The following is a 25072-nucleotide window of genomic DNA, read 5'->3' on the forward strand; positions in this document are numbered from 1 at the left end:
TGGTATTAACTCTAGGTCATGTTGATGAGTTTATCACCTCTACAGGATAGGTAATCCTGGTCCAGCCTGTACTCGTTGGTAGGATGTGTCACAGATGATCTAATATGTAATGAACCTAAAAATCTCTGCATACTGTTTTGCTGCTGTCGGTCACTTTTCAGTGGTGATTACAGTAAAGGGAAAACCCAGTGAAAGCTTGTGTTTGATGTAATTATATTTTGGCTTTACATAGCAGCAGAATACCTTAAATCTCTACCCTCTATGAAAAATACAACATCTTCCACTAAGTTGTAAACTAAAGTGCATTTTGTGCTATTTATTTATTTTGTGAGTGTTATTTTTCACTCCCAGGACACAGATACAGATCCCAGAACAAAGTGTTCCTAACATGTATTTAGCTTTAGACGTTAAAAACAGACTAAAAACAACAACAAAACCAGATCTGAAACAGCTGGCAATGACTGAGGACATGAGGCTGATTTTAACTACTGCCAACATAAGCATCATGAGCTATGGCGTTGTTAGTCTTAATCTTGGTGGCCAGAGGGTACCGAGTCTTTATCACAGCTGATAAACCAGCTAGCAGAATAGGATAGAACAGAATAGAAAACAATAATACCAGCAGGTGGTTGAACGTGCAGGAGAATGAATAAAAGAATCTCTGCACTTCCTCTGCGACTCCTATAATGATAAAAAAACTGAACCCCCAACAGCTCAGGTCAGAAGGTGAAAGCTCTATCTTTAGACCACAAACTAACTTAATTCCCGAATGACCACTGTATTCTGTCACCATGGTAACATTACTGTCTACCGGGGAAACAAACAAGCAAACAAATTGTCTGAATGAACAGCTGTTGTCTCTGTCTTTCTCTCCTACACACACACACACACACACACACACACACACACACACACACACACACACACACAAGCAATGTAAAACTTGTGTCAGTCCATGTTTAGCATGGCATAGCAGTGTGTTGTCTGTGTGTGTTCTGGTATTCACATTACTCGCTTCCTCAGCTCATATTGTTCCGGAAGGGACAAAACAGCTGGTACAATATAGCTCAGTGAGCGGAGCTGAGCATACGAATGAGTAAATGCATGCAGAAGTGGAAGTATTTGTGAGGAGCTCTGCATTTAAAAACAAGATGCTAAATACCTTACTTCTGTGAATCAATACAAAGACACAAGCAGCAGCAAAAGTTCACTTAAAAGTGGTAGGAGTTGAGTTAAATGTGGGCAGCAGATGTGGCTACACACATACTGTTGCTTCTGTCATTCCCTTTAAAAGCATTCCTGCAACGGTGTTTGGTAGTTTCTTTAGTTGTCTGTAGGTTGTTAAAATACTTCTCAATCTTAATATGAATATGCAGCATCCCAAATAGGCCACCAAGGCATTGTGTTAAATAATGATGTTCTAGACACAAAAAATATCACATGATGCTGTTAGTAACTATTTTTGGACTACACTAAAATCTTTGTTTTGACGGTTGCTGTTGGTTATTTTAGTTAAGTGTTGTTATTGGAGGATGGAGCTGTGTGCACTTTCTATCATCTGACCTGTTTGGTATGCTGAAGCGCAGAGACATTCATCAACTGTTTTCAGCCAGGTGTTCATGAAATAAAACTATCCATGCTAGATGTGCGTGTTATTATTACATATGATCCAGTTTAATGGGTTGCAAGAGTAAAGCTCAGACTGCTGTTTACAGATGACGACAGCGAGCTAATAAATCTGGCAGGTGTAAGAGACAGTTGGGGATGTGCGCGGTTAGTCTACTCATCCATGAAATATTGCTGCCCCCACTAGTCAGCACCTGAAATACTAGTTGGTTAAACCAGTAAATAAAATGTGTATTATTTCATGCGACTGCATTCACCCTGTGAATGAACACTGTATTTTAATACAGAGGTTCCCACACATTCATTTATTAGTTGTTGGTCCGCCATGATTACAATATGTGCCGTCATGTTTTGATTTTCTACTTTTGGAGCTGGATCAATCATTAGGAACACTGTTGGAATATATATATACCGTTTGGTTATTCTTTGCTCCGCACTCTCACAGCACAGAGCAAATGCTAGGCCCATTCAAAGTGAACCTAGGGTCTAAAAGATGCTCTGCAGCGGCTGCTCCTCTTATCCATTGATCAGATCAGCTCTGATCAGACTGATGGTCAATTATCCACCTTGTGACTCTAAATTTCACGAACTGCTGCTGAGGAAAAAACACAAGCTCATGAAGAGTTCCGCCTGCATCCACATTACAGTAAGAATCATTCATTTACATATTTTAGTGATTTGTATATGTAGGTGCTGATAATTGGGCAAAATAACAGAATTTTGTTCTTTCATTTTAAGCATGCAGCTGAGCAATGATGCTAATTAATGTGGTAATAACCTGAAATTCTCTCCCCATTGTTAACATAAAATAAACAAGAATGCAGCTATGGTTACAGTGAATGTTTTAAACATAATAAGTAACTACTGAACAGCCTCAGCACTACAGCAACAACTGTACCTAAACCTAACCTGAGTTGAAAAAGCCTCAAGTATGTGAAATATGAGCGTGCACGTGTGTGTTTTATTGATAGCTCCTACTTCACCCTCTAATTGTTTTAATTGGAGCATCTCTAATTGTCTGCTGCATTTTAAGTCCTGCCAATGAGGAAAGTACCTGGCGCACACACACACACACACACAGATTCTTATTCTAGCCACATAATCATATACTGTAGCCAAAAGACAGTAATATGATGAAATTAATATGTGCCTGGATGCAGTGTGTCAGTATGCATGTGTTTTATGCTGAAGGTGCTCTCACTGGAATGCTCTTATCTGGGTCAAATGTTGAGTTGGCATTTTTTGGAGGATGCTGCACGCGTGTATGTGTGGCATGTGTGTGTGTGTGTGTGTGTGTGAAGGATACCATTAGCTGAACAAATCTGGCCTTTGTGGTAATGATAGGGGTGGCAGGCTGCCAGGCAGACAGATAATACCACAGTAGTTGTTGACTGAGTGATTTCAACTAGAGGCTGTTTCACCTCAGCAACGGTCCTCAACCTGCAGGTTGGGGCTCCACTAGCGGTCACGTAGAGACCTCAGGAATGTGAAAATGTATGCTTTTCATGTCCTCATCTCGTGTGTTGTATACATCTTCGGCACTCATTACTTACTCGTCACTTACACATTAACTGTCAATCAAAATGTGTTGGTGGTCCTTCATCCTCTTATGTCTTAATTTCTTAGCTACAAAAAATGTGGCTCTTTGGATGACAATAACAGTCAATAACAATGTCTTATTGTCCCATACTATCAGATGGACTGTCCTGAAATATGGCACACTACTGCAGTGCCCGTTCAAAATGTGCCTGTTGGGAACGGCCTGATTGTTCGGCCTCCTGTATTGCTGCTTACAAATGTCTTGAGAACTGCCCACACTTAACACTGTGCTTCCCTTGGTCCTGAGCAATACACATGCCATCACATAGTCACATCAATGTAACATCTCCAGTCTCTGTTTTCATCTGTTGTTGAATGGACTGAATCGAGCAGCAGAGGGTGAGCGGAACCCTACATGCCGTTCGGCGATGTAACAGTTAACAGGAGTCCCCTCTCAATAAACCCTATAAACTTCTGGTGGTAGTAACGTACTACTAATAAATATGTCCTGTAATTCTCAAGAGCTCACCCTCATCACTGCACTTCCTTGGGTGCTCAGCAATACACCTGCCAAGTGTGACGTCAATTGGATGAACACTTGTTGGAAAAAATGAAGGCACAGACATACAGACAGAGACTGCCTCCCTTTTAGTTGAATAAAGTAATAGTTGTTTGAGGATTATCCTAAAGAGTTTTCACCTAGTGCTAACAAAACACCAAAAATGTCCCTTTCCACATCCTAAATGTATATATTCTGAAATACATGCTTTGATTTTATTTTAATGTCTTTTCTCCATTATTTAATTTAGATACACTTAAATGACACTTGCCCTCCATCTATATGCAACACGAGGATAAAATACATTAACATAGGGACAAGCTGAACATGCACTCAAGGGTCATAAATTTAGATTTCAGGAATTAAACTCGTCTTCATGAAAAAAAAACTTGCTAAATGAAATATCAATACATTTAAAAGGTGTGTAATGCAGTGGACCACAAAATATCCCTCTAAGCCCATTGTATCAATATTCTTTCCTATTACAGCACATTATTATTTCTTATCATAACTTCAGTATGATTAAATTAATTGAAATATCACACAGTTATGGTTTGTTTGACTGAAAATGCACACCAGAAATGTTCTTGGCTTCTGTGCTGCTTCACTGAATTTTGGTTATCATTTTGTTGTTGAGCCAGACAGCTTGGTGGAACTGGTTTATATTAGGAGGGTTTAAGGTTATGAACACCATGATGTGTTTATTTAGTAAATATACCACTATAGTTAAACATGGCATTGTGTAGGAGGCTTTTCATCTCTTATACATGTTGCATCTTTATATGAGCCATTTCAAGACTTCCAACATTTTTTATTGCCTCTTAACACTGTTATAGTCCCACGGAGGAAATTACTATAGCAGCAAAATTTAATTTGCACAAAATGTAACTTCTGTCAAGCACGCTGCTGCAAATGAAACGTTTTGATACTCTCTGTAGCTTGAGGTCTGCTTTTGTTTTTTAACAGCATTCCAGATGGGCCAGCAAATTGCTGGGTTGACTATGACATAGGAGGAGACTCTTTATAGTCTTTACAGTCCCTGCTTCCTTTAACAACTTCAAAAAGTCTTCTTGGCCAAGACAACATTTCCACACTGTGGATTGAAGCATGACGTATTGTTCTGGTTGCAAACTGGATATTCTGCCTGTGCAAACACACCACTTTTGATATTGTTTCTAGTATATTAATGTCTTTAATATAATGTGAAAAAGTTGCAGGGGTCGACAGGTCTCACTAAAATAATTTCTTCACTCGGTATAAACTGAATTTGTGCGCGACTCAGTCACCAAGACAACAGTTGGATTTCACAGTATAATGCATGGGAAAGTGGGCAAACAAAGCAGGCAGGCACACACACACAGACCTACGCACACATCCACACACACACTTCTAGAGGTGATTAAACCCAGCGGGACTGCAGGCCTCAGCACTCCTCTCCTTATTTACTGACAGCTTTAGAAGTGTTCACATTTGTGTGTGTGCGACACAGTATTGTTCTCCACCAGACAACTCCCTCCCCACCACTGGACACCCCCTAGGCATAAGCATGTCTTTACATGACACTAATGCTATCCGTCTCTGTCGTTCTGTCTAGTCTCACAGGGTACACACGGAGAGAGACGGAGAGATGGAGACTCAAACGTGGAGCCAGAATCAACAACCTGATGGAACAGATAAGGAAAGATAATGTTTAGTCAACTCTGAGTGTGTGTGACTGTATGTATGTGAGTACCTCTTCTCCTCTCTCGCTCCTGGAGAAGGCGTAAAGAAGTGAGAAGGTGTAGGCGGTGGAGGTGATTGTGGACTCCGAGTTCCAAGAGGTCATACTCTGAGAGGTGGAGCAGGTCCTGGGAAACATAGAAACAGAAACATGAAATTAATCTGAAGTGATGACGCTCCAGATAATGTATAATGTGAACTTCTCATAAATAGTTGAGACACTAATATTGACCAAAGTTATTGAGAATCTGCACCAGTGTGCAGCTGTCAGACACTTTCTGCTCATTGGTTTAGCTTTTCGCCTGTGTTGCTAGTTGACCCCACCACCCACAGGAACCACACTGTCCCAAGCTACAGCATCTATAGAAACTCACAGAAGCTTTAACAGTGAAATATGGCAAACGTTAAAGAAAGGGCATGTGAATAAAAACAAAATTTAGGTCCAAGTTAGGTATATTATTTCAGTTAAAGAGAAAAATGTTGTACAGTCTGTATAGCGTGTTTTTATGTGCTTAGATCACAGTTGCAGTATTGTATCTCAGGCTTCAGAGTCCAAACCGAACTTTGACATCAAAATCACCAAAGTCTCAACTCTGACTTTGACCAGCATCAGGTGGTGGTCATCTTAAGAGATGCAGTGACAGACGTATTCAGATCCTTTCCTTAAGTAAAAAAAAATATATACATATATTTAAGTAAAAGTATGTAAATATTATGAGCAAAATGTAAGTGCTTCAAGTAAACATACTTGCAGTCAAATGTTCCCTGTTCCAGACTACCACAGGGCTGACACATAAAGAGAGACAACCATTCACACTCACATTCACACCGGCACGCTATTAAGAGTCACCAATTAACCTGCATGTCTTTGGACTGTGGGAGGAAGCCAGAGTACCCACAGACTGTCCACGCTGACACAGGGAGAACATGCAGGCTCTGCGCAGGGGTGCTCCACCACCCCAGGGTTCGAACCCCCTCACCTCAGGTTCAAATCCCTCTTGCTGTGGGGGGACAATGTTAACCACTGCACCACCATGCCGCCTAATTCTATGTTTTTGGATAAATATTACTGCTGCATTGATGTGTACGTATATTGCATTTTCCTGTTGTGGTCATACAAAACTTGTATATTGTTGGGTAGTTTAATCTAGTGTGATAATCATACTCTATAAGATCATCATATGTTTGTTGTGTTAAAATGGCATACAATGGAAATACTCAAATAAAGTGCAAATACTTTCAATTTGTGCTGAAGTACAGTAATTGAGTAAATGTACTTAGTTACATTTCACCCCTGCTGAGATGACACCTATACACTGATTGACAACGAGAATATTTCCAGGGTCACTGCTCTTGTCTGACAGAGGTATGGGACACAGACAGTCAGAGACAAGGACACTCTCCTCTGTCTTCTTCTTTTTCCGAGTCATCTCCCTTCCTCTCTGACTTGCTTCTTCCTCTCCTCCTCCTTTTCTCACATTTCATGATTTTGCTTCATTTTACGTTGTCAGCAGTCCTCAGGCCCGTGCACTTGTTTAGACAGAGATTGAACCATAGCCTGAACCACTGACAGATTTATGACACTGAGAAGGGGGGGTAGAGTTTTTAACAGAACATACCTTGCTTCCGTGTTAAAGGTTAAACTACTGCTGTGTGTGAAATGTTTAACTATGCTACTTGAAACACACAAGTCTGCTTGTCACAAACAAGTAGTGATGTTGGATCTTAAATTATCGAGGTGTTTTCCTCAGAAACTGGTCAAATAATGTTCAGAACAAGAGGACCAACACCTGACTTCAGATTTTCTCACAAAGGAGATCCTGTTGTGCCTGGTAGAAGATAAGAAAAACACAGTTTGTCTAGACAGGTTGGTGGCTCCAGCAGAAAGAAAGAAAAATCGCTGAGACCACTGGTGACCTCTTATCTCCCCAAAAGTGTGCCGTCTCCTCCCCTCATTCTGCTCCTGTCATTACAGCATTGTCCTAAACACATACACACAAAAACACACCCTGCCTCACTCCAACCCTCACCATGGTATTAACGTAAACGACCCCTGAAATAGACCACTGAAGGAGAGCCACAAAGTCTTTGAACCAGATCTCAACCCTGTTCAGTAAAGGAGCTACACACACACACACACACACACACACATGTAAATGACACACAGTGTGTCATCACAGGACGCTCCTAGCTCAAACCAAGGCCTTGTTGTTTTGGTTTCTCAACAATACGACCATTCTCTTAGTTCATCACAAACACTAGCTCTATTTAGACTACACACATACAGTGGGCAAACCCATGAATATAAACACATACACACACACACACACACACACACACACACACACACACACACACAGCAAACTCACACAGAAACAGCGCACAATCAAATTACAGTCACTCTTAGTCAGATACAGCAAGTTAGAAGTTCCACACGCATCCACAACCACATGCACATACCTGCATACCAATGTAGCCAGTTGCACACTTGCACACAAACACACACAAAGTCACAAACTCACATACACATGCGACAGAGACACACACATGCATACACACAAGGCACAGAAAAGCACATTAAAAAAAAATTAAAAAACAAATGCAAACAAACACAGAAAGTAATAAAGGCTGAAGATACAGATGTACAAGCACATATTAGTATGCGCACACACACACACACACACACACACACACACACACACAGCTGGTCATTGTGGTTAACATGCCTCGACAGCTCTGTAATGACATGTTAGTAGGTTAAAGAAGAAGACACTACATTAGTTCTGTTGATGTTAACATGAGTAACACATACACCCTGACTGTGTGTGTGTGTGTGTGTGTGTGTGTGTGTGTGTGTGTGTGTGTGTGTGTGTGTGTGAGACAGGACTGGCATATCACAAGCCTAATCTATCTCAGAATCCATCTCCCCCTCCCTCTGTCGTTCTCGTCTCCTCTGTGTCCAACAGCAAGTTGACATGTTTTCTTTTTCTCTTTCTTTTCCAGATCATGCAGAGCTGAGTGCCAATATGAACTCTCATACCACTCCTCTGGAGAGTTGGTATAGCAGTTGTCAATGTTGTTTTTGCCCTCGTGAATGTTGTTGCAACGATGAAGGTGCTTGTGAGGGAAAAGGTCGAGCAGTGTGGTACAGACAGCACTGGGCAATACAAACCTGAACATCAAAATCACTGATATGAAAATGAATCCAGTGAGCCTGTAAAGCTTTTTAGGCTCTTTTAACTTGTTGTCATGTTTTCACATCCAGACATTTTAAAAGATGACTTTGGGTCACTGCAGTGAGAACGAATCATTAATTGGGGCTGCAACAGAATCTGATCCCTGCTAAACAAGAAGCTGTGCATTCACTCCATTTACACAAACCATACTGTTGTTTTGATTGCACAAAGTTACATAATTAAACATAAGAATGAAATGCATAATTGTTTGCTAGGTTCGTCAGTGATGCACCTGAAATTTTGTGGCTCATAATGAAGTGTAAACATGAATGTTGTGCACCACACTGAAACAAAAAGTCAGGAGACGTGCCTGGAGCTGTTGGAAGTGTTGATGATGTTGGCTGTGTTGGTTTTGTCAGTATGTTGTGTTAACAAGCAGCCTGAATGGCTAGGAGGCACTGAATTGGATAATGTTGTTATAATATCCACCAGAGAAAGGTTAGCAACGCTAAGCCGAGCTCAATATGAATGGAGGATGGTCAAGCAGAGGTCAGAGTATGATTCTTAGTCCTTATGTTCCCGATAACTGCAATAAGTGGAGAGTAAGAGAGGTGCCAGTAGCTGTATTGCCATTTATAGGAATAAGGAAATCTTTTCAGTGCACAATGAAATTTACTGGTTGTATGTAGATCTGAGCTCAGTAAGCCCTTTAACTCTGAGAAGATATTTCACACAGAAACTTAAATCTAAACTCCATTAACACTACATGAGACAAGAACAACACTTTTCTATCCTCGTCTCACCTTGTTTTCTCCTTCTCTCTATTCTGGCCCCTTTCACTTCTTCTATATAAGCTTTCCCCATTATGCCTTCACTAATTACACCAATGCATTCTGGGTAAACATTAGCAGGAGGTAATGGAATAATTCATGTCTTATTGGCTAATCAATCCCATCTCCTAGCCAATGGCTGTGTAACGTTTGGATTGAAGTTGGCTAATGGTTAGATGTTAAAACAGCCACCAGATCACAGTTCATCCACTCTAAAAGGCCCGTGATGAAGTTTTATGAGGCTGCTTTATTAAGCTGCTGTGGGAAACATTCCAAATAACAACAATTGGTTTTGCTGGAGCAAAGACATTTTCTTATACAACATGGTTTCATCAAACATTTACTGAAATTCCCTTATAAAAAGACACATTAAAAGGTCAGTTCATCCAAATTACAAAAACATAGTTTTTCACTTGCCCCTAATGGAGTCTGGCCATTCACATAGTGTCAGTTTTATGTGCTGAATCTCAGTAGGCGCTATTGCTTTATCAAAAGCGTTCACAGCAGCAGCTTTGAGCACCACAAAACCCCACTGTGTTGCGGTAGAAGCCGAAATCTCACAGACAACTATGTCAAAGCCCCAAAACCCAAAAAAACCCCCAAAACCCCCTCTCTATGTCTAGAAGTCACTTGGGCTTTTTGTCATTTTAGTAAACTGAGCATACTTTGGCATAATTAGTAAATCAACTGCATAACTAACTCTCATTAGGCCTGTTTCCACTGAAGAAGTTCGTGGTACTATTTGGGGGGCAGGAACTACTACAGGAAAGTCCTCTCGCTCGGCCCTCTCAACCGCCGTGTCTCCACTGAGAGAGCGAAGTAGGAGGAAGGTTCCTGTAAAGTTACCGGGCTCTGTATGTGACGTAATCGTTGCGCGACCATTTTGACCGGGGTGACGTAGGGGCGTAGGGACGCTGTTAGCCGCGTCTGTAGTAACTCCAGTCACGGTCCGTGAAAAATTTTTTTTTTCCAGCAGATGTCTGAGTTACAACATGATTGAGCTAACTGGAGTAGTTTCATGTCGTATCCGACAACTGGAGGCTTTTAACAGATCACGTCCTGATGTTAGCTTTGCTGCTGCTGTTAGCTGTCCCTGTCAGCTGATGCTTTCTAGACACTGTGATTTCCCAAAACTGAATAAATACCACACATAGCAACACAAAGCTGCTTTGCTAGCTCAATCATGTTGTAACTAAGACATCCGCTGGAAAAAATATTTTTTCACAGACCGTTTATTGAGTTATTACAGACACCGCTAACAGCTAATGGTTAGCCCAGCTAATTATTAATTACAAATCGTCACATCCCGCCTTGAGTATATCTAATCAGCACCAAGTAATCCCCAAGCCCCAGCCAGGAGTTTCTCGGGGCCGTTCTGAGTACCTACTCCGAGGCAGGGACTTGTTTAGCCCCTGTAAAAGCTCGGAACTCTGTCCTTTGGGGGTGGTTCCTGCGGTGGAGACACGCATGCACTGTGGATAGTCAGGGGGATGGTGTTTGGGTTTTGCTTTGGGTTTTCTGACTGGAAAACATGGCAGCTCTTCTGGAAATGTCAAACTTCACCCAGCAAAATCAGTTTGAAAAAAAAAAATCTGAATCGTGCATAATCTTAGACCCACAATGCCATGTTCGAGTAGTTATTTGTGAGAATAAATACTTGACAAAAAGCTCATTATTTAGGAGTCACAGGACAAAGAGTGGGAGACTGACAGAAGAAAAAAGGGTTGCACTGGTTGTCCTAAAAAACACCTTTAACAGCCTGATATTTTCCTGACAAGCAAACTCTTGTAGCCATACAAAAATTGCTTGATGGTTGAGTGTATTCATGTGACCCTTGTCGGTGCAGTGTGTCCTGCACCGTTGCCCCTCGTCGGCCCTCGTATGCTTTTTTTGGCCGATTCAACATGTTGAATTGGCATTGGCGACAGTGGAGCCCATCAGTGAATGAAATCACTCTGACTGGCAGATCAGCCCAGAGCATGAGAAGAGAAATGGATGTGAGAAAAGTAAACAAAAAGCTGAAGTCAAGATGGAGTGAGACCAAAACAAGCATGTTACATAAGGTAAGATTATTTCCCTGAATCCACTGAGCTCTTTAGCAGAAACGTTTTGGGATGGTTTGGGATTGTTCCCTGTTGCACGGTAAGTACGTTACCTTTTTTAACCTTGGATTGTGTTGTTAATGTGCTAACTGGCTAACTAGCGTCAAGATAGTCTTCCGGTTTCCCTTTTTTAATGAGGATTACAGACCTCTGCCATCTGCTGGTGTGGAGAATTATTTTCTCTCACGCTGGTGCAAAGTATGGGCTCTTTGACCGTCGGCTGTAGTTTTTGCGGTGTGTTCATGTGCAACTTTTTTGGCAGAGAGACAGCGACATCAGGCAACGCAGCAGGGGGCATTCGTCACTGCTAGTTCTCTGAAGGTGGTTTGGTGTGTCTGGGCCATTGCCTTTATATGTCTGGCTTTGTTTTCCTTGTTCTTAGCTGTTTTTGTTCTTTATTTGTGAGTAAGTACATTGAGAGCAATGCAAAAACTGAAATAAAATCCCTTGTATGTCCACACATACTTGGCAAATAAAGCTGATTCTGATTCCCCACTAAATCTGACTCTGGCACTCAGTTTACTGCACAGCAGAGAGGCTGACAGTCTTTTATAGTGTCTCAAAATTATCGTGGAAATGATTAAAAGTGTTAACAATCTGCACTAAACACCTGTAAACAGTTTGCAATGGTTTAAGTATTTACTTTAAATGTTTTTTTTTTATGTCAGGGGAGAACAAATGACAGTCGTTGTTGACTATGCTCATCCAGATTTATACAGAAAGTTTGGGCACTTGTTCCTGTCACCTTTTCAGTGCATTTGGTCAACTGCTGCCTTGAAAGCTTTCACAGATAAAGCTAAGCTTGTTTTCAGCGATTATTTACCAAATAGTATAAATAAATAACCAGCTGTGTAAATGTCTCTTTAGATGTTGGCACATTTGTTGGTTTCTGATAGTACATGTGTTTGTATTACCTCTACACCATCATATTCCTGCTCCAACGCTGGGCAGTATTGTGGCAGTCCCAGCTGGCTCAGCCATCGTGAGATGGACTGGTGCTTCATGGTAACATATATACACACACAGGCACGTACACACACTCACACACTTTCAGATGAAACCTGAAACACAGAGAAGAAACACAAGATCAATGCAAGTTAGATAAGCAGTGAAACAAACAACCCAAACAGGTTATCAAAGTCTGAAATCGTTACCAAAATTATAAATTGTAAAACCTTCATTCTTTAATCTCACACAGTGGTTAATTCAATGTTATGTGCAACTACTGCATGTAATCTAATTAAAAAATGAGAGCCGCACAACCGAGATTACTCATCTCCTCTCTGCTCAGTGACCTTTCACTAGTAATGGTTCTGGAATCTGCCAGTGTATTACTAGGTGGCTTTTGGAAAGTATAACAAGGCATAAATGATACATGTTCACATCCTTTCAGGGGGGGTCTGGGAGAAGGAACTAGGAACTCCAAGCACAGATGTGGGAGGTTTCACTAAAAATATCCGAGCCATTTCAGTCTGTGCAACATGTAATTTGATAATTTTCAAGGTGGTTCACAAACTGCACTGCAAAACTCTTCTACAGCACCAGATCTGTAAAAAGATTAAAGATGGCTGTTTCAGTTTATGTGTTAGTTTAGAGTCCTGTTTTTTCTGGTTTTTGCTAGGACTTTTAACAGGAAGTTGACTTGTGCCTAAAATATTACACTGTTTAAAATGGTGCCATGGCATTGTTCCAATGGCCCATAATTCCAAAGCTTCGATAGTCCGAAAAATGTCCAATTGAACCAAAAGTCATTAGTATTATAGCTGGAAAACAAGCACCCATTGCCTTGAGGGGCCATTTCTCAGAAAATTCACCACATAAGCACCTGGCTAATTATTATGCAGAACTGTCATTAGATCGTTCTACTATGGCAAATGCATTACCTGCCCTACTCTGTTTCTGTTTGGCCTACTTTGATATTCTTACCCTAACCCCAAACCAATCTCACTCCCCATGCCTAAACCCAATTAGAGGTTGAATAGGGTGAGTCATGCCTTTGCAATACGCAGAAGGTCTGACAACATCATCTTTCATAATAATAATAATACATGTGCTTCTGGTTGGGAGAGTACTGTCAGAGAAACAGTCCTTCTGAACAATTCACATTTGTTTTCAGGTTGTCATACAAAAGTACTTTCAGTCAAATGGGCCATTTTTCAGCTTAATGGGGTTTCGGAATTATGGGTCATCAAAACAATGGGCAGTCCCATTTCAAACAAGATCACTTCAATGTAAAACCAAGTAGCATTGAGAATAGCTGAATAGGGCAATGTTAGTCAGAAAGCTACTGCTACAACCTTTAAAAACTACATGCACATCTGTACAAGACATATGCGAGCTGGCTGTTTATTTTTCACAGCGAGGCAGCTCTTTAGCTCTGTAGCCAAGTCCTGCTCTTTATCAGTCTAATGGGCGATTAGCAGCAACACTACAGACACTTTGTGCTGTAAACACCCCTGGGTGATGATGTCTCAGTCTCAGCCCAGACTGAGAATAAAACTGTGTCTGTATCTGCTGCCAGTCAAGATAGAGCCAAAGAACATTAAACAGAATGTACAGCAGCAATACTGGAACTGGGCACTGGGAATAAGAGCTGATATCAGCCCAACACCACTGCTGATTACTACCACAAATCATTTTTACCAAGAAGCACAGGACTGTCACCACAGCAACACACTGTACATGAACACATGGTAAATTAATAAATGATGACAGTGCTACATGTCAAGATAAATCTTGGTGAGTATATACCGACTTGGTGGAGAAAATCTGCTGAGTTAAAACTGACTCCCTTTAGAAAATGCATGTTTGTTGACACGCAAAATGTCTACAGTATATCTGCAAACAGAGATGAGGAGAGGACAGATCAGAACCAAACAGAACAGGAAAAAATAAGGGACTATCAGCTTTTAGTAGGGATGTTCTGTTCCCAATCCAAGTCCTTTAATACTGGGAATTTGACGATGCCGCATCCGATCTGATACTTATGTCAGTTAGATAGCTGATACATTGAAATAACAGTTGCATTATACAAAATCTGAAAAACTACCTGACCCAAATACTGATGGTCCAGGTTCAAAATATTAAACTCTCTGAACTAAACTAGGCTTCCATGTCATGTTGTCATTACAACCAATGAAAAGGGGAAAAAAAAACCCAAAAACAAATCAAAGCACGTATGTTTGTTTTTTTTTTTTCCATCAGGATAGGGATCCATCATTTTTTTGGAAAACCAGTTGAGAAACTGTTATTAGATTAAATTACCAGACTGGTGTGTCTGAAAATCATGGTTCTTCATCACACTGGTGGAAAAAATCATATTAAAATCAACTTTTGCCATGAATCTCATTGATCTGCTCACTGATTTTAAACATTCCCCATCGTGGGCTAAACATGACCAGAGATATCGAAGGGAGTGTCATATCAACTCATCTTGTATATGCTCACTGATCCCAACCGTTTCACGCCATTTTCATGCAATAATAATGCAGCACAACTGCAATAACAAAAACACACTTCCAATTTTGTTTAAAAGACAAATACAAAGAAGTGAAGACCAGCTAATCAACTGATTACAAACATTTGCATTATCGATTTTTGATATTCTTCTGAAATGCTGACAGTTTCATAATCTGCAACTCTCAATATGGAAAAGATGTGTAATATATGTTAATAATCTTGTTCCAGATCAATAGGAAACAAATTTCTATTGATGAAAACAATATTGACTTTCTCTGCTGTATTTGAATATATGTGTGTCGTAAGGAAGCATCGTTGTTTGTGTGTTGTCAGTGTCCTTTGTGCATTGTGTTGCTTGAGTGGCAGAGCACACATGCATGTAGGGGGTTGCACTGTCATTATGTTTTATGCATGTGTGTTTGTATCAGTGTGTGTGGTCACTGGTAAAGACAGAACACAACAAAAACCTTGTCAGGCAAAGAGGCAGTAGCTGAGCATGTGCAGTGAACCCCCCAACCCCACCCAATCACATTAAGTGATGTCACTGACTGTCATCAAAGGTTGTTAGACCCCAGGATCCATCGTCAGACGCGCACACACACACACACACGCACACACGCGCGCGCACACACACACACACACACACACACACACACACAAGCCCCCTCTTTCAATCATACAGTATCAATCTAATCTATGAGTGTGTCATCATGCAGATCAGGGGAGTCGTTCATACAGTATATGGACTCCTGTCAGTATCAAGCACCATTTCCAGTTTAACCTAATGGAGAAGTGGAGGTCATTCAGGAGAATGAATGACCTCTATGTCCCAACAGCAATGAGCTTACACACAGGACATATACAGCATCAGGCAGGTATCACAAGGAACACTCTTTACCCTATTACTCTGTCTGGATTTTAACATGATGCCAATGTTATTATGTTTAAAAAAATGATTTACCATGATTTAGACTTTGCCTTTTCTTGTGCACAGAAAGCCAATGACCTACAGCAGATGAATGATGAAACTTAAAAAGGTACTTTCGAGAGCGTTCTCGGAAAAAAACACCACCTGACTTCCAGTTGCATGCATTTATCAAATTATCATTATAACATAAACATGACTTAAAATAGATCTCTGGGTATACCACTGAATTGTACAAGGTCTAGCATTGGCCAATATGGATAATCTTATGTCATAGTATATGTCATTTTTTATCTTATAGTGATATTTATTTTGATGTAGTTCATTCTCTGGTTATGACTACTCAATATAATTAAAGGGATAGTGCACCCAAAAATGAAAATTCAGCCATTATCTACTCACCCATACGCCAAGGGAGGCTCTGGTGAAGTTTTAGAGTCCTCATATCACTTGCGGAGATCCAACAAAAGCAAGCACGTGAACACACATGAAGGCGGTGCCCATGTCTCACGGTCTCGCCCAAACAACTTTTTATGTCGGGGCTTCAGGACAGTTGGATCACTACGGATGAGCAGTATGGAGATATTTTGTGGTTTCAATTATGTGTTTTTGGACATTTCAATCTGGGGCACCGTCAGCCTGCATTAGGTGGAGTCGTGCTGCTACCCACCCACCCCTCGGATTTCCGCAAGTGATGTGAAGATTCTAAAACTTCACCTGAGCCTCCCTCGCATGAGGGTGAGTAGATAATGGCTGAATTTTCATTTTTGGGTGCACTATCCCTTTAAGGGAGAAACTCATAACCAGAAAGAAATGTCAAATTATGCTAAATCAAGCACTTTGGAAATCATCATATTTCTTCATTTTTGCAACAATCATATAAAAATTCAGTATTGCTGTGAAACTGTCCAGTATTGCGACATTAATTTGATTTGTGTTCGAAATGCCTTTATGCTCTATAACTACTACCTCAAATGTTTTTAATGTATACCCCAGAAACAAACCGTGTCCTGTTTGTTTATATGTGTGTCCCCTCATAGTGAAAGCAGTGTTACTGATGGTAAATGTGTCCAGCGCTCTAGTGGAGAGTCACTGGCATTACTGGCTCTTTCATTCTGGTAAGCCAGGTACACATTATGCTGATGTTGCAAATATGCACACTTACACAACTCATCTTCATCTCTTACTGCCCATTTCATACATCAACTTAAATCGTCCTCCTACAGGAGGTTATGTTGATGGAGTACTCAAGTAACATGCATCACAACAAAGTAGTGTTGCACCATACTTAAAGCAATGATTTAATTCGTAGTCAAAGCAACATACAGTTTGTCTTTGTCTTGATCTGTTAAAGCCCTTAAATTGATGCAGACTAAATAAACTACTTAGTGAAGTATAAACAAATTAATAATTCAGGGAAATCATAGACACACCAACATCAGGCCTGCCTCAGTATTAAACTTCACAAACCAGTAAATCTGAATGCTCTGTGTGAAGTTTACCAGACATTTCAGTCACCTTTTACTGCTGCCAAATTGCCTTGTTTCACTTTCACACATTTAAAAGGGATATCACAGAGGGAAAAGGGTCTAAGTAAGAGTGTCCTCCATATGATTACCATAAAAATGTGCCATCAAGTCTTAAAGTCTGAACAACTGGGGTTAAGTGAGAAGCTTGTGCAGCACGAGGATGCCAATGAAACCTGCGCTGGCCACACCCTGTCTGTCTACAGCTCTGTCCTCGTCTACTGCACGCAGATATCAGGACTTCTTACAGCATCTTTTAGCCAGATGATCCATGTAACAACTGAGCAGCCTATTACAGACTATTGAACAGCTGTATGTCATTTTAAAGTGTTGAGGCCTTTTCTTGATAAGTGTGAGCGGTTTATCTGGTTTATCTCATAAAACTTCCAAAGGGCTCCACATGGCTGGCTGAAAACTCCTGAGAGATCACAGACCCTTTACCAGGCAAACGAATGAATTTAAAGACTTGGTGGAAGGAGAGCAGTATAAGGGAGCTAGAAACTCTTTGCTAGAAAAAAAGGAAAACTATGCATTTGTTGCATGTCCTTTGGGGAGGTCAGACTTCCTTTTCTGGGTTAGAACAAACACTGGTTGTCCTTACAAGACAGGAGCAACTCAGCAGGGATGCCAAAGGGAAAGGTTTCATCATGTTGAACTCCTGGGGATCTCATTTATACAGCACTGGCATTTTTGTGTTTTGTTTACAATGGAAGAGCATGCTTGTACACATTCCCAATAGTGCTGACAGGACCTGAGAGAGTAGGAGAGAAGAGAAGAGGTCAGCACTGATGAGCAGAAGTGAGCGCTGATGAACAGTATTCCCAGTAGAACCAGTGAATAAGTTCACTATCAAGAAAACTGAACCCATAGTCCCTAGAGGTTTCCTCTTCCTGTCCGATCCAATCCAAGCTTCCTCTCCTCTCCTCTCCCTGTGGATTTGACCTCAGCGTTTTCCCATGACCACATTTCTCTGGAGTACTGTCACAGTGCCCATTATATAGAAAATAAATTGTACAGGTCAATCTATATTCTATTAATTGACCTATCTCAGCATCCCATGAATGATCAAAACAGGCCAGGCTATTTGACAGACACTCACCAAATACCAAAGCAACTACGGTCAAACATCAAACTCAAAGTTCAGAGCAGCCACAGCAGCATTAGAGGACAATTTTCCATTTACTCAGTCACTCTCTAATGTCTGTATTGGCTGCCTTCTACGGTCCAAGGGCATCCGTTTTGCCAATCACATTAGACTGACACAATCCAACCAATTGAATTAAGCTGCAAAAATAACATCAGCATCACCACCAAGGCAATTCCAGCTCCTGTTACTGAGCCAGGCAGCAGCATGTTTGATTATTTCAAATAAAAGGACAGCACACAGAGAAAATAAGACACTTTCACTGAGGTGCAGTCTCAGGCAGCTGTGATGTAATAATTCACGTAGCAGGTAAAGTTACTTCCAACTTGTCCTACATGACTAACAAGGACACATAACAACACATGCCAAGTCATCCCAGCTGGAATAAAACCAAAGTCAGTGCACTAAATAAAGTTCAGTTGAGTGCCTGTCACATGTACACAATTTAACAAGCAGTGTGCAAACTGTTAGTAGTTGGTAACATGTAAATGCTTCCACAAATGGCACTATATATTTTAAGCTCAATATCATGATATACATTTGAAATATGTATATATACGTATATAATCCACATCCAAAAATCACATGAAAACTTCAATGAAATGGATTATATTTAAAGTTGTGCACTACACCTTAGATGAATGAAACAAACAAAATGTATATATATTATTACTATACTAAGACTTTGTTATTATATTAATGAATCATCGCCCAGCAGTGTGTACTCACCACAGGTGGGACCAAGTCTTTTTTTTTTTGCAAATCACAAGTAAGTCTCAAGTCTTTGCACTCAAGTCCCACATCAAATCCCAAGTCCTTAACTTTGAGTTTGGAGTCATAAACAAGTCATAATGTGCTCTTCACCAAATGCAATGCCATTTTAACACCAGGGTAATAACATATTAAATGTACAAAAATCATGAACACTTTTTAAAATGTGTATTTATTTGTTAAAAAGTTTGATAAAACAAGTGCGACTGAACTTACTCAGAAAGAACAGTAGTGCTGATGTTGCACTTGCAAAGCATATAAAGCAATATTAACCAGTGCCACTATATAATTGATTTTGTATGTTTCTGTCCTGTTCTGATGTATGTACTCAACTAGGTGAAATAAACATCAAAGATGCTATGCTACAAGTAGAAACCACAAGAGCAACGTGGATATGGTGCAAGATCTTCCATGCGTGAGTTGGTTGGAGCAGAGTGGTCAGAGCCTTGTTGGAAAACCCTTCTTCATCCTCAGCAGGTATCCCAGGGTCACAAGCTTTTCGCCCCTTAACCTGTACGCTTCACCTGGGTGGGGCAGGGAAGATTAACCTTCACCTGCAGAAGGGTTCCAACTACGGTCTCTTGTCAGCCACAGCCACCTTGAGCTTTCCTCAGCTGCTGAGGCAATTTCCCCTATGGCTGTCCACCAGAGCCTCATCCACAGGTCCTGGTACTTGGCCTTCTGCAGCTCATGGGCAACAGCAAGCCTGTCCTCCCATGGCACTGTAAGCTCAGCTACCACTATGGTTTTAGAGCTCATGGATAGAAGGATCATACCCGGGGCGAAGCGAGATAACTGCCACCTCCTCTGGGAAAGCAAGCTTCCTTTTTATGTCGACTTGCATCTCCCAGTCAGATGCTCGATGCAAGATGGAGGGCGAGGTTTTGATTGAAGTTTCCTCCAGGGTTTTCTCTCCTTCCCTGAGGAAATTGATGGGTCTCATAATGCAAAAAATACCTAAAATTGCCTCTTTCCAAATTAACTTATGGGAAGGTACCAAGTAATTCAAGTCAAAAGGCTCAAGTCCAAGTGAAGTCACGAGTCATTGGTGTTAAAGTCCATGTTGAGTTTCAAGTCTTTTTTAATTTTGTCAAGTCTTAAGTCATCAAAGTTGTGACTCGTGACTGACTCAAGTCCAAGTCATGTAACTCACATCCACACCTCAGCTTCTGGACACCTAGCGTCTCCTAACAGTTAACACTTTAACCCTATGACCAGACATGCAGATCTTAATTTAGATTGTCAACCATCTTTGACTTTGCTGATGAGCTTCCAACATGAAATCCAACAAAACCTATGTCTGCTGATCTGTGCTCAGTGTTCTGTGTACTGATGATGAGATGCCCTGTGACCTCCCCTGAACTGTCTTTGAGGTGTGAATATAAACATCTGACAGAATATCATTTTCTCCCTGTGGTTGTATGTTTGCCTTTAGAGAACATGTCTGAAGCTGTCTGAATGTGTTTACCTGTAGGTTACAGTAACTATAGAGGCAGCTGGAATATGACATGAGGAGCATATCTCAGAGGATCAGGTTAGACACTGAATAACTACTGTTTTTATAACAGGGAGGCAGTTATCCTTGTCAGGAGACTGATTAAAAACATCTTCCCTTTGCTTTTTTCCCTTTCCCCTTATCCTCCAAACTTGACTTCATTCTTATTCTGGTCCTCTTTTTCCTATCTTTTTTCCTGTCTTTTCTTTTTATTTCCAATATAATTCTCTCCCGACTGCTTCAAAATCTTATAAGTAAATGTGCAGTTATCTCCTAACTCCTCTTTGTGCCTCATCTGCGTATTTCCATAGTCCGTCTTCATTTCTGCACTTAATGCATCTTTTTCATCTCTTTTTGTCCCTTGTTCCATCTTCCTTTTGTAAGTCTATCCAATTACTCTACAATGTCGTCTCAGATTGTTCAGTAGAGTTAAAGCACTCCACAGCTACTTGCATTTGGTGCTCGTGCACATGTGTGAGCTGAAACCACCGCCAGAGGGGTTTGTACAATTGGCAGCTTCATCAAATTATCTATCTCTCTCTCCAGCAAACACACACACACACACACACACACACACACACACACGCACAGGTGCATATCAAGCATGGCTGGGCTTGCAGCTAAGTAGCCACACAGCAGCAAACATCTTATTTGTGTGAAATGCTAGATGACTTTCACTGTCTGTGCTGCAGGCAGAGGGGCTATTATCACACTGCACCACAATATCAGCAGTTTTCATTTGGTTTGGATTTTTGCCTCTGGGAGGTTTGTATTTCATATAAAGTTTGTCTCTGATCCCACACTGATTCAAATGTTCTCTCAGAGGCTAATTTTCCTTGCTTTATTGGCTATTTAAATACAAGTGTCTCTGTATTTCTTTTACAAGCCCTGAGGGAAACAAGGAAATACTTTGGCAGTGTAATTTAACCCCATAAAATCAGACATTTTCCTGTCAAAGTTTATCTCCTGCACTTTGTCCTTGAAGCAATACAGTCTCATATTATTAAATCAGTAGTCTGACACTAATTAGTATATTGAAAAAGTGAATCAATATCACACAGATTATTTCATCCTAAAAACCTGTTCAGTGATTTGTATCCACATCCCTGCTTGGATCTCCAACATATTTTCAGGAGCTGTGAGCCAACATGTTTCTGCATCACTGTTTGCTGCCTTATAAAACACAACATGTCGGATATGCAGAGAATTTGTGACTAGTCATCACTTGCATGGAATCTTATCAGTATTAAAAATTGGGAGAAAATTACCAGTGGGGTGAAAAACTCTCACAGCTGTTTATATTGCTGTTTCTTCTTCTTCTTTTTTTATTATTGGCAAATTCAAATTTTGGTTATTTCATCTACTCTTGTAAAAATCTGTGAGGACAGTGTGCAAAAAATTAATTTAAGAACCTATGCTTGAAAGGAACTCACTGTTTATGAAATGTAACTTGTATTTTCAGGATTAAATGATTGTGGCCCAGTGATAACAGCTAAAAGATAAGAGATGGGAGAGAGGGAAAGGGAGGTATAATTTGCATGACTCAGCTCTGAGGTAAGGGCATTCCTTCAAGGAGCTGCCTGCCCTCTGCAGAAACTGTGGACCTACAAACAGCTTAGCAGCATCTGTTTTTCTGAAGGGGCTATGGAGAGAGTCCAACATGGTACAAGGGGTCCCCCACATTTTTCTCTTATTTGAATCCCTGTAGGTTACAACGCAAGTATCACCAAAATTGTTTTAGGGGATTCACTGTGCAGTGTAACTCCGTTTCATGCTATTGATGCTGAATCACATCTGACAAGCAGGATTCAGTATTTTACATGTCAATCTATATAAGAGTCCTTGAAGTGAAACGATTTGGGAATCACACAACAATCCACAAACATTTAATTTCAAAGAGTCAGTGCAAAGCTGATTTAATTTAGCCTTTTCCTATATCTCTTCTAAAAAATCTCTGCTTTGAACTGGGCACCAAATTATGTCCAAGTTGCAAGTCAAGTGCATCGTACAAACGTGCATCCTGCCAGGTGAAAGGCAGCACTGACTAGTGGATTACCTCTTAAATGTCCTGTAGCATTGCTGCATTTGTTTCTCCGACAACTGTTTATAAATCATAAGGGGTCTTACCTTGGGAGAGTTGCGACAGAGACACAGATGCGGTGCAGCGGACTGCTGCATGTAGTCTGCACACTTGCTGGGGATCAATAGCAGAGTTGATGTGGGAGCCCCCGGTCTGAGCAGCTGTTTATAGTAGCCTCGATTTGGCACACTGCACTGGTTACTGCAAAGTTTCAATCGGCGAATGACATCAATCTGACTTGTCTCAACTGAGGTCTGCACAAAGTCACAACGTGACATGAAGTACCTGTCAGCACCGAGAGAGACAGAGAGAGAGGGAGAGATGTTGCCTTCACGGACAGGGATAAAATTTCGTCCGCGTCACATTCAAGTACCTACACGAGATAATAAAAATAAACATGACGTGTTAAGTGGTGCTTTGGCGGCTAACCTTACTTTGTGCTGCAGTTGGAGTATGAAGAGTAAATGCAAAATGACATATTTAGTAATTTTAGGTGATATTTAGGCATGGGTCTGAATTGCCTGATTTTCTACAATTTTTTGTTGCCTTTAAAGTTCATTAAACCCACGTAAATCCTAACAGGGAGGCCATAAAATAAAAGAAATAATAACCTAGCTTAATTACGTTACACTTACAAATAAGCATTATTGCATTAGCTACTTTGCTAGTTAGCAATACACGCTACCTTAGGGAATGAATCCTTACAAACTCATGTTTATTAAAACTAACTAGCTACTGAACTTTACCCATTCAACTGATAATGAATTAACCCTCCAAAACAGTCCTAATTTCAGACAAAACGTAGAAACCAGAACCTTTGAATGATTTAATTTTTCTGTTATAAGACTCTGGCAGCAACTATTTAAATCACATCTTTCTTACGTCATCGCCATTTTTACACCCGTCTGTGCTCCTTTCAAACTAAAACACTTCCGTTCTCACAGGAAGCTACAAAATAAAGGCCGCAAATCAAAATACACAAAACAAAACCTGCACCTCATGAAACAAACACCATACAGAAGCCGGAATATCTCAGTGTACGTATTTGTAGGCCTACATGTAGATGTGTGACTGATTTCTCTTTCAACAGTCCCCAGTACAACATCTGATCTGCATGCCTCTTTTCCATGACTCCCTTCTCTGTTTTGCAAACTACTGCCCCCGTGTGGTACTTTTTAATCACTGTCATTTGGCTGTGAAACAAGCACACATTGTAAAATGTGTAAAGGCTCTTTATTTTATATTTCAGTGCATACCATCACCTGCCAGTGTCCTGGACCCTGTGCGAAATGCTCCTCTCATAACACATTGTGTTGCTGTATACAAGCATATCGAGTAAAAGCACAAATGTAAGGATAATTTTCTAAAACTGTCCAGAACTGATACAATTTTTATATGATTAATAGACATTAGACAGGACCCAGTCAAAGGCTATACAGTTGTCGAGTTATAAATTATTGAGATTTCAATTATTTTTCTTCAGACATCTCAAGCTGTTCATCATCTGTTTTATAAAGAAAATAAAAAATATTCTGGACAAACTCTGAGTCTTTTACAAAGAATAAGATCCAGTAATTGATGTAACTGCAGCAGGATGGAGACATTTAAACCTACCCTGTAGCCAGGAAAGCTTTATTTTTAACAAGGTGTATGCACACAATGTATTGGTTTGTTTAACTTTAATCCCTTTTAAACTACCTTCAGAAAATAGCTACTCTCTGTCTGTCTGTATCTTGAAGTCAAGTGTTTGTACTTTTTTTTTTTTTAAAGAAAAAGTAATAGGCTACTAATGAGATGGCAAAATTCTTCTTCCTTATTTCATATTTGCACATACAACCTCATCTTCAACAACAGGGTATTTAATTGAATAATGTAGAAATAAGTTGACAAATAAAAGCTTAATAGTTGAACATCCGGTGTTGATGCGCTGCTGCTGAATTTAATGTGACAGATTAAGTAAAATAAAACAAACAAACAAACAAAAACATGTATTGAGAACACTGGCCCTCTGCGCCCGGGTTTTAACATAGCCATGAAACAAAGTGAAAATACCCCAGACATAAAGTCATTGGAAAATGCAGACAAATAAGGTTAAACTAATGTCTATAAAAACAGAAAAAT

General features: G+C 40.4%; 1 protein-coding gene across 1 annotated transcript in view; it reads right to left on the reverse strand.

The window, feature by feature from the left end:
* The window catches only part of bcar3 (BCAR3 adaptor protein, NSP family member), an 81791-nt gene extending 58551 nt beyond the window's left edge, over positions 1 to 23240 (reverse strand). The window contains exons 1-3 of the mRNA XM_049587615.1: positions 22999 to 23240; positions 12466 to 12612; positions 5457 to 5571 (exon numbers count right to left, since the gene is read on the reverse strand). Coding sequence (XP_049443572.1) covers positions 5457 to 5571; positions 12466 to 12555 — 205 coding nt within the window. The 5' untranslated portion in view covers positions 12556 to 12612; positions 22999 to 23240. The remainder of the gene's footprint in view (positions 1 to 5456; positions 5572 to 12465; positions 12613 to 22998) is intronic.
* Positions 23241 to 25072: the final 1832 nt, after the last annotated feature.

This window comes from Epinephelus fuscoguttatus, linkage group LG10, assembly GCF_011397635.1.
Source record: "Epinephelus fuscoguttatus linkage group LG10, E.fuscoguttatus.final_Chr_v1".
Classification (NCBI taxonomy): domain Eukaryota; kingdom Metazoa; phylum Chordata; class Actinopteri; order Perciformes; family Serranidae; genus Epinephelus; species Epinephelus fuscoguttatus.